This window comes from Leptopilina heterotoma, unplaced genomic scaffold, assembly GCF_015476425.1.
Source record: "Leptopilina heterotoma isolate Lh14 unplaced genomic scaffold, ASM1547642v1 Lhet_135, whole genome shotgun sequence".
NCBI classification, from domain to species: domain Eukaryota; kingdom Metazoa; phylum Arthropoda; class Insecta; order Hymenoptera; family Figitidae; genus Leptopilina; species Leptopilina heterotoma.
This window is the reverse complement of record NW_025110854.1, coordinates 1288072-1306132: the sequence shown is the minus strand read 5'-3', so window position 1 is coordinate 1306132 and position 18061 is coordinate 1288072. Positions and strand designations below refer to the sequence as shown.

Here is an 18061-nt window from a genome sequence, read left to right as displayed (position 1 = left end):
ATTTTACTTTTTTGAAGTAAATTTTTAGTTTCTGTCAATTTTTTCTATTTCCAAAGAAAATTTCAAATTCCTGTCAATCTTTACTATTTTTGGTATTAATTTTACAAAACAGATTTTAAATTCCTGACAATTTTTTATATTTTTGTGGTAAATTTTACCTTTTTAAAGTAAATTTTTAATTTCTGTCAATTTATTTCAAATTCCTGACAATCTTTACTATTTTTGAAATTATATATTACAATTTAATTTTACAAAGCAGATTTTGAATTCCTGGCAATTTTTATTATTTTTGTGGTAAATTTTTACTATTTTTGAAATAAATTTTACTACACGTTTGAAATAAGTAAATTTTAAGTTTTTGTCAATTTTCACTATTTTAAAGGTAAATTTTACAATTTTTGAGATAAATTTTACATTTCTGACTCTTCTTACTTTTTCTCAAGAAAATTTTGCGATTTCCAACTAGATTATTTCTTGACAATTTTTACTATTTTTGAAGTAAATTTATAATATATTTTTTATACTATTTCGGAAGAAAATTTTACCATTTAAAAAGCAAACTTAATTTTTTACAATTTTAGGAGTAAATTCTACTTACCTGCAGAATAAACATTACCATTTTAGATTTAAAAAGTTGTTATTTCCACTCATTTTTATCATTTTTTATTATTTTCAAAGCAAATTTCAACATTTCCAAAATAAATTGTAAATCTGTGACAATTTTTATTATATTTTAAATGCAAATTTTACTATTTCTGAAGTAAATATTTTTTTTTTTTTGACATCTAATTAATTTGAGAGTAAATTTGACTATTTTGGAAGAATCGTATACATAATAGTTTTCATTTCTAATCATTTCTACATATCAATTTTTTTATTTCTAAAGTAAATTTTACCACATTCCCGATATAAATTTTCAATTTCTTACAATTTTTATTATTTAAGAAGCAAATTAAACTATTTTTAGAGTGAATTTAGCTACGACTTTGAAATATATTTTGATTTTTTAATTAAAATTTATTATATAGAATAAATAAAAATAGAAATAGTAAAATTCAGAAAATAGTAAGAATAGCCAGAAAAGTTTTTTTCAGTAATATAAAGTTTACAAAAAATAAAATTATTTAAATAACGAATTATTTGACTGTTTTTTAATAAAAAGCCTAAATACTATTTATGTTCATGTAGTTTCCTATCACAAACCCATTTTTTCGGTTAATTGAATACTCTTGTGGCAATAATTGACGACAAATATACGCGGTGCAAAAGTGCGGATAAAAATGAAATATGGAGACGCTTGTAAAAGTCGTCTTTTTTTGGTTTTTTCTTACTTCAGAAGTAAATGTCTTAATTACTTTTCGCGGAAATATTAAAATTCTACAATATTATATATTGTGGCAACAGTTGAGAGAAAGAGAGACGAGAGAGACTTCTGCGCGAGATTCCAGAGGTGCTTCTCCTAGTATTAAAACCTACAATCCATTTTCTTCTTTCGTAGCAGTTATAGAGCCAGTCAAACATGAAGTAATTAACGTGCTCTCCGAGGCATTCCAATCTCTTTTACAAACTGACACCACTTTGTTTTATTATTAACTCTTCTAATCCTCAATTTTCCAAGTCAATTGCACCAAATTTTTTATCCTTTTCCCCCTTTTTGTTTTTTAAGGACGAAATTTACAATTTTCTATATCAATCGGAAATTTAGTAAAGTACGGAAAAATTCTATGAGAATTTAAAAAAAACCTTTTTGAATTCAAATTCAAACGGAAATTTTAATATTTTTCAATTATACGAATTCAGTGTAAAAAATATGTCGAAAAATTTTTAGACGAATAATTATTTTAACAGTTTAAAAAATTGAACCAATAACGCATTTTTAACCAATTGCAATAGTTTGTAACTGTATGTATAGTGTAGATATGAATCTGTACATTTGCGTGTAAGAAGACAATGCGCCTAATTTCGCAGCCAACCGGAAACTCTCATTTCTTTTCTTACAACTCGTCGACCTACGTATGACCACGTGTTTAGTTCATTACATAATTCATGCTACTATATGATGCTTGAGCGAATTTTAATGACTCACTCCTTAAACGTCACTAGATGACAGGATTTAATGAAGATTAGTCCCTTCGGAATGCAAATTTCAGACAGCTCGGTGCCTTTTTAATTAGGCTTCAATCTTGTTTCTTTTCACAATATTCAACTGTCTACTGCATTCAAATTTATATTTTTATAAAATTATCAAAATTTAACTTTATAACAAGTAGATCTATAAATAAAGTAAAATATACTAAAATTTAAAGAAGAAATGATTAAATTTCGTTTACTACAACATGTTTAGAACTTTTAGAAACATTTGAAAAATCTTCGAATCTAGGCTACTTTTAACTTGACATCATGAATAATTTGTTCATTAAAAACAAAACACTCCGAGAGTTTTTCTTTCAAAAATCTGTGCGTCACGTGTTTTCCACTTGCTACCGAAAAAGCATGTTTGTATTGTTTCGATATTTCTCGACAGGAAGTTTCCTTTCTGACCTCCTCACGTATAAATATGGTGCAAAATCGAAACTTCCCCTCCAAGTTAATATTTCCTTACTAACAATAAAAATCCCTACCTACTCTTTTTTTTACTTTCAATTATAATTTTATTACTAACAATAAAATTTATATACTTTCCAAATAATAATTTTGATAATATGTAAATTAATAATTTTTATCAGTAAATAAATATTTCCATTTCGAATTAATATTTTTCTATTTTTAAAATAGTGCTTTTTTCAAAATAAATATTTTCGAACCTAATTTAAATTAATATTTGCTTTCTGCTATAGCCGCTTTTTGATTATATTCCGTGATAAAAAGACCTAAATACGGTTATTTGGTTACTAATGGTCGATTGGTTACTAATTTGAATGAATTAATTTTTTTAGAAAAAATCACATCAAAAAATGGCAAATTTCTAAAGAAATCTATATGCAAAGAGTATGAGAATTTAAAAAAATGATATGTCCTGTCCATCATGAATCTTGTATGCCTAAAAGCATCAACCAATTTAAAAGACATAAAAATTTAAAAGGTTTTTCAAGCTCATTATAAAACTTAAAAGATGTCTTTTAGACGTTAAAATGTGACTTGTCTATGAAATAAATATCGGGAGGGGAAGAAAGTTAAAAATACGCATATTATAAAGAATCTAAATGTCATTCCTCTCGATACAAGAACGGAAGAAGCTCCTCGTCTCGCTATATTTATCAAATTCTATAGAGAGTGAGAAAGAGAGAGAGAGAAAGACGCGACGTAAACATCAGCTGTGCACGACGTAAAATTTTCGCTAAGCCACGTTGGATTTTTCATAATCGCATATACTATAGGATTTTCGAGCATATACGCACGTAGACTTATGTATACGAGAACGTGCGTATTTTTGCCTGCATTATATGGAAAGAGGAAACATGTATATTTTAGGGAAGTATCTAAAATCGTTAGAGCTGTCCTCAGTGTGGAGTGCGTTTTTCAGAATTTTGGCAATGCGCCAAAAGATGCAGAAGAGAAAATCAAATTCACGTCGCGTATATATACATATGCGTTCAAAGAGAAAAGAAAAGGGGCGAATATGTATATAATATAGAAAATATGAAAAAAAGAGAAAAGAAACACCATTTGTTTTGTACTAAAAAATAGTTCGAAAAATCGAAAATGAAAAAAATACTATGAAAACAAATAGCAGGGCTCAAACCAGTGAAAGTATTTAAAAATACGGACTTTACGGACCAAAAATGAAAAATTACGGACCATTTACGGACCAATTACTGACAAAAATATAACCAGTCCGCGTCAAATAAGAGAACATTTTCCTCCAAACTATATATTAAATTTTTCATAACTTAATAACTGTAAAACATGAAGATATCGATAACACCGAGTCTTCAAATCGGAGTGATCGATTTCTTCATGTTTTATAATAATTAAAGATGACCCAGTGATAAAATCATTATCAATTCAATTATTATTTTCAAGAATTTTTAACTAAAATTCTTCTTTAAATCGATTATTTTTAATAATTTTCGAAAAAGTTCTTTGGCAATTTCTATTAGAAAATTCTACTAGAATTTAATTATTTAACTACAAAAATAAACAATTTATTGAATAATTGAATGTTTCTTAAAATTCAATTCCCATAAAGAATTTTATCAACAAATTTTTTAATAATTGAATTTTTTCGACGAATTTTAATAGAATATTTAAGAATAATCACATTTTTCCAGAAATTCGATTAAAATTGTATTTAAAATAATTAAAATTCTGCGATGAGTTTTATTATTTGTATAGAAATAATTGAATTCCTAAAAAGAATTTTATTATTTTTTAACATAATTAAATTTCTGCGAAGAATTTGATTACCCTTGAAAATAATTGGATTTCTGCAATAATTTATTGGTAACTTTTCCAAAATTAAATTTTTTTTTGTGTTTTTAACAAAAATTGTTCTATAAATGCTTTCTTTTTAATAATTTTTGAAAAAATTCTTTTAGAATTTTCAAATTCATTTGCTTATACAATACAATTTTACAAAATTTTAATTATTCGTAAATTCTTTAATATTAAATATATATTAGAAAATAAAAACTTCAAATAATTTCAAAAAAATCCGCAATTAAACTTTCTCAAAAAAAAGAAAATTAATTCCACAGAATTTTGTTAGTTAAAAATATGAGAAATTCAGATTTTCAAAGATTTTAAATTATAAAACTTTTTTAAAATTCAATTATTTCTCAAAATTTAAACTCTAATGATTTTAATTTTTTGAAATATAATCTAAAATTTTAACTGAAATTCATTTTAAAATCAATTTTTATTAGAAACTTCTAATAGAATTTGATAATTTTAATAAAATTTGTAAGAATAATTACATTTGTCGAGAAATTCTATTAAAATTGTATTAAAAATAATTGAAATTTAGCATTGAGTTTTATTATTTATTAAAATAATTAAATTCCTAAAAAGAATTTTATTTACGAAAGTAATTGAATCGTTGTAAAAATTTTATTATTTATGAAAATAATTGAATTATTGCGAATAAATTTATATAAAATTTGTAAATAATTGAATTTCTATAAAATTTTTATTAGATATTGAAAATCATTGAATTGAGGAAATTTTTTTTAAATAATTGAAATTTTGCGAAGAATTTTATTAAAATTTTTGAAAATAATTGAATTTTGGAGAAGAATGTAATTATTTCTAAAGATAATTGAAATTTTAACTCCTTTTAGGAGTTATTTTGTAAAGAATGCAGTAAAGAAATAAAAATTTTTTTTCTACAAATTTTACTCCTTTGGCTTTAATTCCAAAAGGGTGCGACTGTTATAGAATTCCGTATGGCGAGTTAAGATTTAACTTCCTTTTTTTTAGAGTGCAAGTACTTGGAAATCTTAAATTTTGCCTTTTGTCCGTTTCAGAAGAGAGACTCATGTCGCGTCGACATTAGCCATTGTTTCGCCGATTGACAGGATGGACGGGATGAAGGCCACCAGCTGTTTTGTCCTAGGAATCTTCGTGATCCTGCTTTTTGGGACAATTCAAGGACGGCTCATTCGACTAGGTAAATTAATTTCCATTAGATTGCAATTTATTACAAAAATACCATCAGACAAATAAAAAAAAAGAAATAAAACATAAAATTCATTTTTATAAAAAAAAGAATGTTCGAGAAATGTCTGTTTTTTTCAAAAGCAAAAAAATTTCTCCAATTTAAAATAATTGAAACAAAGAGCTAGCCAATTTTCCTATTTTCTAGCAAGAGAATTTTGTCCTACTTTCCCTATCAAAGCCCTAATTTAAATATAGCAAAATGAAGAAAATTACTCCACTGAATATAAACACAATAAATTATATTTTCATCATGAAAGAAAGAATATACTTTTGCCAGAAATAAATTTCAAATACTAACTTATTTTCCTTAGTCGTTTATTTTTTGAGAGCTCGACAAGGAACAAATTAATATATACAAAAATGCGACAACGATGACACAGTGAATACGAAGATTTGTAAAGAAAACTTGTTCAGTATTTTAATGGTGTACAAAACGAAGGAAAAAAGTGGTGCAGACAGAAAGAAAAAAAGATTAAAGACAATTTTATAACGAGAAAGGCAAAATTAAAAATAATTTTTTCTTTTCTCTTATTTTTTTCTCCTATTTCACCGTTTCAATGGCATTTTTAAACTAATTTTCAAAACAACGAATATTATAACAAAAAAAATAAAAGATACGTTTTACTGTTTACAAATTAAAATTATAAACTTTTTAGAATATTTTTTGCAATTCTTAATATTTTCTGCACTAAAGTTTATTAATTTTTATTATTTAAATTTATTTTTTTTTAATTTATTAATTGAAAAATAATTATTAATTACTAATAAAGCAGTAAAATTTTTTCTTCTTAAATTACTACCAAAATAGTAAAATCCAAAAATAGTTCAAATAAAAAGAAATGAAAAATTTACTGCACAAATGGTAAAATTTACTTTGCAAGTTCAGTAGAAATTATCAGAAATTTAAAATTTACATCAGAAATAGTAAAATTTGCTCCTAAAATAATAAAATTTATCCTCGAATTTATCAGAAATTGAAACCTGATTTCGAAAATGGATTTCGAAATGAGAAGAAATTTCAGATAATTTTAGTTATTTACTGAAAGTATATACGGTAAACGTCACATTTTTTCCCATGTAATAAAAATTAAAAATATATCGAAAGAAATTAATCACACAGTTAATTACAACGACTTCCAATTGATATTAGATATTTGTCTCCTAAATTATTTGACACCTTCCATTGAGATTACATCTAACCACCGATATATCTTTATGATCCTGTTTCTACTCCTGAATACAAAACGGTTGTCGGACAACAATGAATTAAGATCTCAATGTCAAGATTAGTGTCATATACAGAATCCGAGAGATCTGTTAAAAAGGAAAACAAGCATTTTTCTTGTCCAGCTTCCTGGTGGTGGGTTTACACCGTGTTTTCGTGTTCATCGAAATATATAGATATCTATATATTCCAGAAAAAAAGTAAAAAAATTCCCTTCCGCTAGTTTTTACGAGCTATAAACACGCCTCCAATCTTCAAGATCAACACCTGATTTTTGAGATTTCGAACGTGAGAGGGACAACAATGGGCGTGACACGTTTTTTAACACTGCATACATACGTGTTGATGAAAGCAAACAGTTATAAGTACAGTCAGATGATCCCAAAGATTCCAGAATATTGAGCTTTCGCATTTCTCGCAGGTAGGAGAAAAATCCCATAAAAATGGAAAAATCCAGTGAAACATTGATCGGAAAAAGAAAGATATGGCTAGGAAAGTGTCGCATAAAATAGATAATCACACATCGTAAAAAGAAATTTATTTCTTTGGGAATTTTTTCTCCCTGAAAAAATGTAAAAATTTTTGTTTCTCTCACTCGATGTGTATTATATAAGGGTAAAATTAGAATCGCATAAATTCGAAAGGTAATAAAATTCGTCAAAAGGAATTTCATGTAAAAGACTTCCAAGTAAGAAGTTCTTCATCTTCTTCTTTTTTCTTTCTTTCTAAAAGAAGCGGTGAGATGCAAAACAGTTTCGATACATCGATAATAATGATTTCCACGAAATTCATTGGAATCAACGGTAAAATCGAACACAGCAAGTGAAACGTGGAGAGATTTCAAAAATCGAGACTCGCCATACGTGAAATTGAGGATTCCTCGACTTTTCTCTGTTAATGATAATTCTTCAATTCACGTACCACACGCTTCACGACATGCATTACAATTTAATTATCACGCGAGAGTGCGCATGAAAAAAAAAAGAAAAATTAAAACGTCGACATTGAATTTTTTTTATACGCAGAGACATTTTCGAATTAAAAAGGTTGCACATAGAGTTTACAGCGTGGAAAAATAAATCATTTGAGTCAAATAACAAATTTCTTGTTTATTAGCAAAATAAGTATTTATTTATTACTTGAATCAAGTAAATATTTACTTGAATCAAATAATTTTTAATTGAATCACACAAAAATTGTAATCGGACCAATAATTTCGGTATTTAATACCATTTAATTGATTTCAGTAAAAAAATTATTTTGATAATAAATGTAAGTAATAATTTTCTATTAAAATAAACAATTGTTTATTTGAATCAAAAATGCATTTTCTTCAATTTAAAATTTTATGATTATAAATGATGCTCTGCTTCAAATATTAAAAAAGTAATTTGAATACTAACGTACAAATTGCGTTTTAAAATCCTATCAAAAAACCAAATTTTGAAATTTTTTTTGAAGAAATTTTGAAAATTTAAGTTTAATTGTTTACAAAGTAAAACCCAATTTTTCAGTAAGGTAATACTTAAATAAATTTTTTAAAAGTATATTAAATAAAACTATGAAACAATAAATTAATTATAAAAATACAATAAAAATTTATACAAATCTTTGTCATGAATAAAATAAGTTACTTAATAAAATATTTAACTTAACAATTCTTCTGATCAAATAAATAATTGTAAAATTATTTAACAAATTATGAAGTAAATTATTAAATAAATTAATTAAAATTATTATTTTCTATGTAAATAATAAAAAATAATTCCCATATTAATAAAAAGTTGATTCGAAAAATACAAAACGCCAAATTGACCTTCTCATTTCTCACGATGCACACATGATACCTTTGAACTTGGCTTTATAATCAAAAACACCAAGAGAGTATATTTTTAAAGACAAAATGCACTTTCCCCAGACAAAAATAAAAGAAATCTCGCGTAGCTAGACACTTCGTAATAATCCGTCAGAATTGAGAATGGGCCAGAAATGTGACTAATAACCCAACATTTATAAATACATCCCTAAACAACAAAAGTTTTCAACAAAAATCCATCTAATAAAGAAGAAATTGTTACTGAAAACCGAAAAAATTTCGTCACCCAATATGTTTTTCTAAATTATTCAAAATCCTTCTTTCCTCTAAGTTCTTGAAGTTTCAAAGTATAACTTTCTTTCTAAAAATTTATTTTTATTGATTGATTTAATTTCATATAAATTTTAAATAGTCAAAATTTTTTTAAATTAAAAGTAGTAACAATTAAAATAGTAAAATTTATTAATTAAAATGACATTCATCACTTTCATATCCTCCGCAGATTCCTCCATTATTTGGTAAACCTGGAAAAAAATTTTATTTGGACCAAATATAATTTAATTTAGTTAAATAAAAGTATGTGTGTCACAAAGCCTACTAAACTTTTTTTCAAAATAAAAATTATATTTCATACAAATAAAATATTTATTCGAACCAAAGAATTTGAAACAAATAAAAAGTCTTGTAGGCTCTGAGTAAAGTATATTTTTTTTCTGGATGTACATAGAAATATTAATTTAATAAAATACTCAAGTCACCGATTATTTAAAGAAAATGAAAAAAATTACCAAATGGAAAGTAATACTCCACAGCTCCAAGAATTTACAGAAAACTTTTTAAAAAAAAAGTCTGTCGCTCATTATACATTAAAAAAAAGAAAGGGTTTCCGTGCAGAAAAAGGGCGGGAATATCATTTAGCTTCCGAAAGGTGTTCACAGGTAATCATGCACACGTGCTGTGAACCTATCGATTTACATAATCGGTCGAGATTTTAAACCTTCTGTACAAAAAAAATCAAGGCTGACTTAGCAGGTATATAAACCCCGCGCAATATTTCTATTTCGTTTATGATTCCTTTAACTATATATAGTAAAAATTGAAAATGCACATCTGGTTCACAGACCCAGTGTAACATTTCAAAGTCAGTGGGTGCCTGCCTACAGAAAACGACCCTGGTCCAATATGGGTGAACCTAGAATTTTCGTCGAAATCGTAAACTCTCAAGTCACACGTGCCCGGCAAAAGTTGTAAGAGAAAAAGTATTCTCTCTCTTGCTCTCTCTATATAATATATAATAAAACGCTCGTGTCGTATTACACACACAGTGCCGATTTTGAAAGACAAAAAAAGCACCTCGTTAGAGGGCGTGAGCGCAATTTTTATTTCAACAGAAGTCAAATTTCAAACTGTATAATCAACTTCATTAGTCAGCAAAATAAAGAGTCGAAAATAAATATTCATCAAGCGAAACTATCAAATCTCTCACACGATCAACACTTTAATTCTATATTTATTTTAATTTTTTTACGATTTTGAACGTTTTTTATTCAGAGATGTACAGGAAGCAATTCTTTTTTTATTGTACATTTATTCTCATAAGAAAATTTTCTTTATCATATAAAACTCTTTGAAACTTTGTGACAAAGTTTTATTTCGTAAATTTGAATTAGTGTGAATTACAATAACAAATAAATGAAAAGAAAACTTTTACTTTTTACAAAGTAGAATTTACTTTTAGGAATTCTACACGTATTTTTTGCATTTTTTAATATTTCTGTGGCAAAGTTCCTAATTCGAAAATTAAACTAAAAATAACTAAAATGCAAAGAAATTACAATACATTTCTTCCACTTTGGAAAGAATCGAACCTCGGACCCTCTAATTTCACAGACTATCATGAACCTTAACGACCCTAGCATACTTTTTTGTATATTTTTATATTATTATTTTATATTTCTAATAATAAGGACAACAATTTTGAAACTATAATGAAATAAATAGTCCAACAAAATACGAAAATATTGCCTAGAAAGTGACCAACTACCTAAAAATAGCAAAATTGGACTTAAAATATCAATTTAGGAAAGAGAACAATTCACACCACTCATTATTCACGCTCCTTTGAGTTCGTAAATGAGCTTCGAACAACACGTGGCAGACGAAAACGTCATTCCGGAACACAAAAAAAGAACAAAAATTTTCTAAACTCAATTTTTTTCCCTAATAAATAATAAAAGAAAACTATTTTTAAAAAAGTAAAATAAAAGAATAATAATAAAAATAAAAGTAATTAAGAAGAGAAAAATAATAATAAGAATAAAAGAAGACTAAATATAGAAATAAAAAATTGAAATTTGAAGCCTTCTCGACTTAAAAATTCGAGATACAAAATTTGAACAAATGACGAATAGATGGACATTTAAAAAGTTATTTATCAACTTTTTTCTGTGTACGTATTAACGATTTGTATTGAGAGGAGTATATAAATCACAATGTCATTTTTCTGCGTGAAATATGTGGAATACGTATGTACATGTATAATACGGTGTAAGTTCTATTATGATTGGGCTTAATTGTCCAATTGACCGGTCATTGAATGCTGGCGTGCACTACATCGAGAGGCTTTAGCAATACTTATATTACTTTATTGCTATAGTATATACATGTATACTACATATAAATATATAAACGGGCCGAGAAATTGTCAACCACCCTGTGCAAAACTACACCCGCACTCATAGATAATCCAAACACACTTCCACTGCTCTGGCAGAGCAGGGCGCAGAAACTCCTTTTGTCTGTTAAATCTATTCAAAAGCGTAATAGCGAGTAATATTTTCAATTAGAGAAAGTAAAAGAAACGACTGGACCCGTTAACTATAAAATTAACAAAACATGAAAAAATATAAAGTGACTCTTGATATTCATAAAGTTTTACTCTCAAATCTAAATCAACAGTAAAAATTCAGCCTCTTGATAAATTAGTGAAATCACTATTTCCAAAGTAAATTTCGCTATACGTTTTGCACTGTTTTCTTCTAATTAAAATCCAAAAATTATATAAATTTAAATATCACTAACGATTATTTAAAAATTATTTCTCGAACAAAATTATTCAAACATTAATATGTAGAATTTTATGCAAAAACCATGTATTCAGATTTTTTATTACCTCTCATATATTTTTTTGTCTTATTAAAAGAAAACATCTCATTAATTTTAAACCTATATATCTTATTAAATTTATTTTTTCAGTTTCTATATAATAAAATTCGCAGTCATTTAATGCGTATATGCATAAAAAATATAATACTCTCAAGAGTTAATAAACCAGAATAACTTTAACAAGAAATGAAGAAAAAAGTATTTTGAAAGGAATTAAATTTCTTCTTTTGTGGAATTAATGTCAGTCATTAAATGAAGACTGAAACGAGCGAGTATATCGTACGCGATTAAAATGCGCTTTAGGATTAAAGGACCAACTTGTCTAAGTGAAGTGTAACTTCTGCTACAGAAAACATTCCATCAGTCTCTCCTTATAATCCACCGAGGAGAATATATTTCTAAACATTTTATTTCAGTCAACTATATAAAAGAAAAATTTACACTTCAGCAAACTGAAAAATATCAATACGAATATGTATTAAAGAATAATTTAATGATTTATTATTAATATTAATAAAAATAATAAGTTAATCAATTATTTATTGTTATTTATTACACTTTTCGAAATAAATATTTTTAAAGATGAAATATTTATATTGTTAAATGTAATAAAAATTACACAAAAATAAAATTAATAAGTGTTTATTTTCAGACTTAAATTTTTATACTATTTACAATATTTTAATTAGCTAAGTTAGGAAAAGTATTGTAAATAATATAAAAATTTAAGTCCAAAGCGAAAACAAAATTAACAATTATTAATTTCGTTTTAGAGTAATTTTTTTTATGTTATAAATATTTCATCTCTAAGAATATTAATTTTGAAAAATTAATATTTAAACACACGTAACTTCAAAAATGAGATGAAAATAAAATGTTGATAAACAACTAAAAATGAATTTCAAACACAAAAAAAATCCAAAAGTCAGTTGTAAAAACAAAAAATATATTTTCCGACCCTTTTCATTAACTCTTTTCTCACTAAATTTTACAGTCCTACGCTTTACACACGAGTTCACCACAATTTGAACAGAATTCGGGTAATTAAACTAACACAAATCACCTATTCGAGTGTTACTAACGCTTTAATGTAATAGACCAATTTCCATGGTGAATTTATTTTCCAACAACCTCTCCCCAACAGATTACTCAATGTTTTCCTTAAAATCCAAAATCGTCACGCAACCAACACTATAATTTTATTTTTAACCACTAAAATCTAATTAAATATCCACTTTAGTGGATTCAGCTTATTTTTAGCTCACCCTCTAAATTTAAATTATTAGTAAATTATACCAATATAGTAATTTCTATTAATTTATACTAATTTCTAAAAAAAAGATTATAGAAATAATTTTCTAAACCTTTTTTATTTGTTTTCAGATTCCAAAAATTTGATTTATTATTTTTCAAAATTTGCACACTGCATTTGAAAATTTCTTGAATATTAATGGAATATATAAAATAATCACAAGAATGAAAATTCACGTAAAAATTATTACAACACTGCATTATTAAATACTGCCTCAATCAATTTAAAATTTGCATAAACGTTCACTTTCCTATTTGAGGAAAATTACACAATACGAAAGGAGTACAAGGAAAATATAGACATCACTATAATATACTCTTCACGCTTCCATGCGAGAATCAGTCGAATTTTTCCGCGATTCTGCATAATTTATTCATGAAATTTGAATCAACTATTTCCGACATGATGTTTTCATCTTTTATAATTTGCGAATATGCATATTCCATAATAATGGATTTTATTTTGGAAAATTTTAATTGTTTAAATTATTATTATATATATTTGAATAATAAAAAATTTTCAAAATAAAATGCATTAAAAGATTACAATCATCATCATCATCATAATTATTATTATTATTAATAATATTGTTATTGTTATTAGGATGGTGTCTCTTAAATGTACCGAATACAAGATAATAGATTAATAGTCTTTGGCATTGATGCATCTTAGAAAACAGTGACGCAAAATTTACTTCGGGGTGCATTTGAGTGACACAATATACTTTCTGACAGCTGTCAAAAACTTTCCAATTAATTTATGACAGACACGTGCCCCTCCTTGTAAGCTTTTAACCCTATATATAGAATTTGGGGAGTTTACTCCTTGCATGTATACTTAAAAACTGCATTTTAGGGGCGCTCCTGCCATTTTTAATATTATTTATTACAAGTATCAAAAGAAAAAAATTCCCAAATTAAACACGAACCGTAAATAAAAATATAATAAAACTTAACCTTCCTAAGCTGCAAAATTCATTTTAGGCACACACGACAATAAAAAGTAAAAAGAATCAAAGAGCTAAAAACAGCCTTTAAAAAGATTATAATCTGCGAATGAAAATTATAAAAAAATATAAAATACAGAAAAATTCGAAATCGACTGAATCAGGGTAAAATGGAAAGAAGAAGGTGTACGTTACTCAAAGATGTTTTTTTTACATAAGGATACCGCATATGCAATATTAATAAATACAAAATCGGTATTTTACACCCAGAGAAATGGTATATTTGTCTCAGAACCAACTAGACTTTTTATTTGTTTGAAATAAATTTTATTTGGTTTGAATAAAATTTTATTTATCTCAAATATATGTTTTATTTGTGTCGAATAACATTTTTATTTAAAAGAAATAAAAAGTCTAGTTGGTTCTGAGACAAATATACGTTTATTTAACTCAAATAAAATATATTTGGTTTAAATAATATTTTTCTCTGGGTGTAGAATTTTCAAAGCATTTTTACTTTGTGGCTTCGAAGAATCTCCAAGTTTGACACAAGTTCCTACAGGGTGGGCTGCTTGAAAGCCGCTCATCAAAAACTTGACTTAAAGAAACAAACGCTGGTTATAGTTGTGTCCCCAGAGTTATGTATCTTAGTTATTTTATTAACATCCCAACATACGAATATTTAATTTCCTCATACTAAAACAACTCCCAAAAAAAGTATTAAAAAAAATAAATTCTTTTTCCAGACAAATAGGTAAGAGCACATTTTACATAAAACTATAAATTAAATGTTTTATAATAATTAAAGATGACCGAGTCATAAAATCATTATCAATTCAATTATTATTTTCAAGAAAAAGTTCTTTGACAATTTTCAAATCCATTTGTTTACAATATTCAATTCAAAAAAATTATTAAACTTTTTCAAAAAAATTAATTTCAAAATTCAATTATTTCGAAAAATTCACGCTATATCGGTTTTAATATTCAACTGTTATCTAAAATTTTAACTTAAATTCATTTTGAAATCAATTTTTATTAGAAAATTCAACTAGAATTCAATTATTAAAATACAAAAAAACAATTTAATGAATAATTGCATAGGTATTTCTTAAAATTTAATTCTCATTTAGAATGATATCAACACATTTTTAAATAACTGAATTCTTTTAACAAATTTTAATAAAATATTTTTAAATAATAATAATTACATTTTTCGAGAAATTCGATTAAAATTGTATTAAAAATAATTGAAATCCTGCTATAAGTTTTATTATTTGTGAAAATAATTAAATCCCTAACAACAATTTAATAATTTTTAACAATATTTAATTTTTGCGAAGAATATTATTACTCTTAAAAATAATTAAATTTCTGTAATAATTTATAACTTTTCCAAAATTAAATTTTTTTCGTGTATTTAACTAAAATTCAAAAACAAATAATTTATTGATAAGAATTGAATATTTTTTTAAATTGAGTTCTCATAAAGAATTTTATTAATAAATTTTTAAATACCTAATTGAATTTTTTCGACGAATTTTAATAAAATATTTAAGAATAATATTACACTTTTCGAGGAATTGCATTAAAATTGTATTAAAAATAATTGAAATTCTGCGATGAGTTTTATTATTTTTGAAGAATATTTAATTTTTGCGTAGAATATTATTACTCTTGAAAATAATTGAAATTTGATTAAAATTGTATTAAAAATAATTTAAATTCTGCAAAAAGTTTTATCATTTATAAAAATAATTGAATTCAAAAAAAAATTTTATTATTTACGAAAATATTTGAATTCCTGTAAAAATTTTATTATTTATGAAAATAATTGAATGATTGCGAAAAAATTTATATAAAGTTTTTAAAGAATTGAATTCCTATGAAATTTTTATTATTTTATGAAAATAATTATATGTTTGCGTAGAATTTTATTAAATTTTTTTTTAAATAATTTAATTCTTTTGGAAAATTTTATTAAAATAGTAGATATTAAAAATCATTAAATTAAGGAAACTTTTTAAAAATAATTGAAATTTTGACAATAATTTTATTAAAATTTTTGAAAATAATTGAAATTTTGACAATAATTTTATTAAAATTTTTGAAAATAATTGAATTTTGGAGAAAAATTTAATTATTTCTCAAAATCTTTTCTCAATCAAATTACGGACTTTACGGACCTCTTTTTTTAAAAAAAAACTCACTTTTACGGACTTTAAAAAACTTTACGGACCTTTACGGGATTTACCGACCTAGTTCGAGCTCTGATTTTATTAAAATAAGTCGAAAAAAGACCCATTTTTTCAAACCACTTGAAAAAAGTTGAAAAATTTATACAATCCGAAGCCTCAATTTGGAAAAAATGTATTTCAAAATACCCAGCACTCATTTTCTAAAAATGAGCAATGAGCTGCAAATGCAATTTAGAAACAAGAAGTTACATACATAGAGTGTAAAAATACATTATTCTTGGCGCCTGGCGTTGGCCAGATGGCTCGTTACGTCACTAATTTAAATTTCTATTTGTCCAAACTTTTTTGCAAATCAATAAAAAAGAAAATTTTAACTTTCTCATCGAAAAAATCCCCAGAGAATGTTGATCTAACTAGAATACTTGAGACGTATAGGAGAGAAAAAATTAGAATAATAACTGTCCCTAATGCTCCAACAAATTAGGAATCTCTTCCAACTGTATCTTCTTCAGAATTCATTACACATTTAGGGCAAAAAAGATTTATTCTCGAGTTGAAAGACCAGACCCACGAATAGTTTGTGCTCTGCGTAAACTCAAAAAAAAGAGTATATATATGTATATGAGAGAGAGAGTAAAAGAGTGAGAGATGAAAATAAAGGGTTAACCGGGAAGTCACGTGTACTGCAGATGAACTCCAAAAAACGCCTGAATAAAAAAAAGAGGAAATTTCACGCATTCGTCTGATTTCTCTTCAAGTTCGTAAATCTGATTCCGTATAGTATATAAATATAAACTCGAACAATTCAAACTACACAATTATCACACGAATGCTAAACTTTTGTTTCCATAATGTATAACAAAGTCGCGAGTGTGTAGGATGTTTAAATAGGAGACAAAAGAACGGTCTTGTTATCAAGAAATAAAAAAAGGCACGAGACTGAAATCTTGCGTTCATTTCATTGAAAGGAAGAGAATATAGAGTATGTTATTCTGTTCCAACAATTTCCGCACACGTGTTCTCGCAAATGTTTTAAAAAAACTGCGTGAAATTTTCAAACCCTGATTTTGTAAAATTATACCTAAATTTAGTTTTACAAAACAATTTTCTTGCATTTTTATTCTTACACTGAAAAAATTTTTTGATTCAAATAAACGATTAGTTGTCTATTATCAAATAAAATATGTATCTGTATCAAATAATTTCTAACTTTAGCGCATTTCTGCTTTGCAACTTTTAATAATTTTCGAAATAAAATTTGCTACGTTGGAAATAAATTTTACTAATTTTTACCAATTTTTACAAAAAAATACTTCAAACGTATTAGCAAATTTTACTATACGAAAATAATAAAAGCTGCAAAGCAGAAATATTAATTGTAAGTTACTGACAGGTTTGGTTTTACTATAAAAATACAGTAAAAGATACTTTTTCCTATACAGTCATTTTTTTTCTAGAAAAATGTTCTAGAATAGAACTTATCAAATCAAAATCAAAAAAATGCAAATCCAAAAATAGTCAGATCACTCTGAATGAAAATTCCTTTAAAACGAAAATTCCTGATCTAAAGTCAATCTAAATCAAAGACGCAACAAAAAATAACAATCGGAAAATGCAATATACTATTTCCAGAATCTCTGAATGGAAAACAGGAATAACAAAATAACGATGAATGGTGTAAAGAAAAGGAAAAAAATTAAAACAAAAGAATCCACGTCTGAGAATTTCACCCCAAGAGCAC

General features: G+C 25.5%; 1 protein-coding gene across 2 annotated transcripts in view; it reads left to right on the top strand.

The window, feature by feature from the left end:
- The window catches only part of LOC122497644 (fibroblast growth factor receptor homolog 1-like), an 85908-nt gene that overhangs the window by 44856 nt on the left and 22991 nt on the right, over positions 1–18061 (top strand). For both annotated transcript variants that reach the window (XM_043604887.1, XM_043604888.1), the window contains exon 2: positions 5466–5608. In XM_043604887.1, the coding sequence (XP_043460822.1) occupies positions 5518–5608 (91 nt within the window). In that variant the 5' untranslated portion in view covers positions 5466–5517. The remainder of the gene's footprint in view (positions 1–5465; positions 5609–18061) is intronic.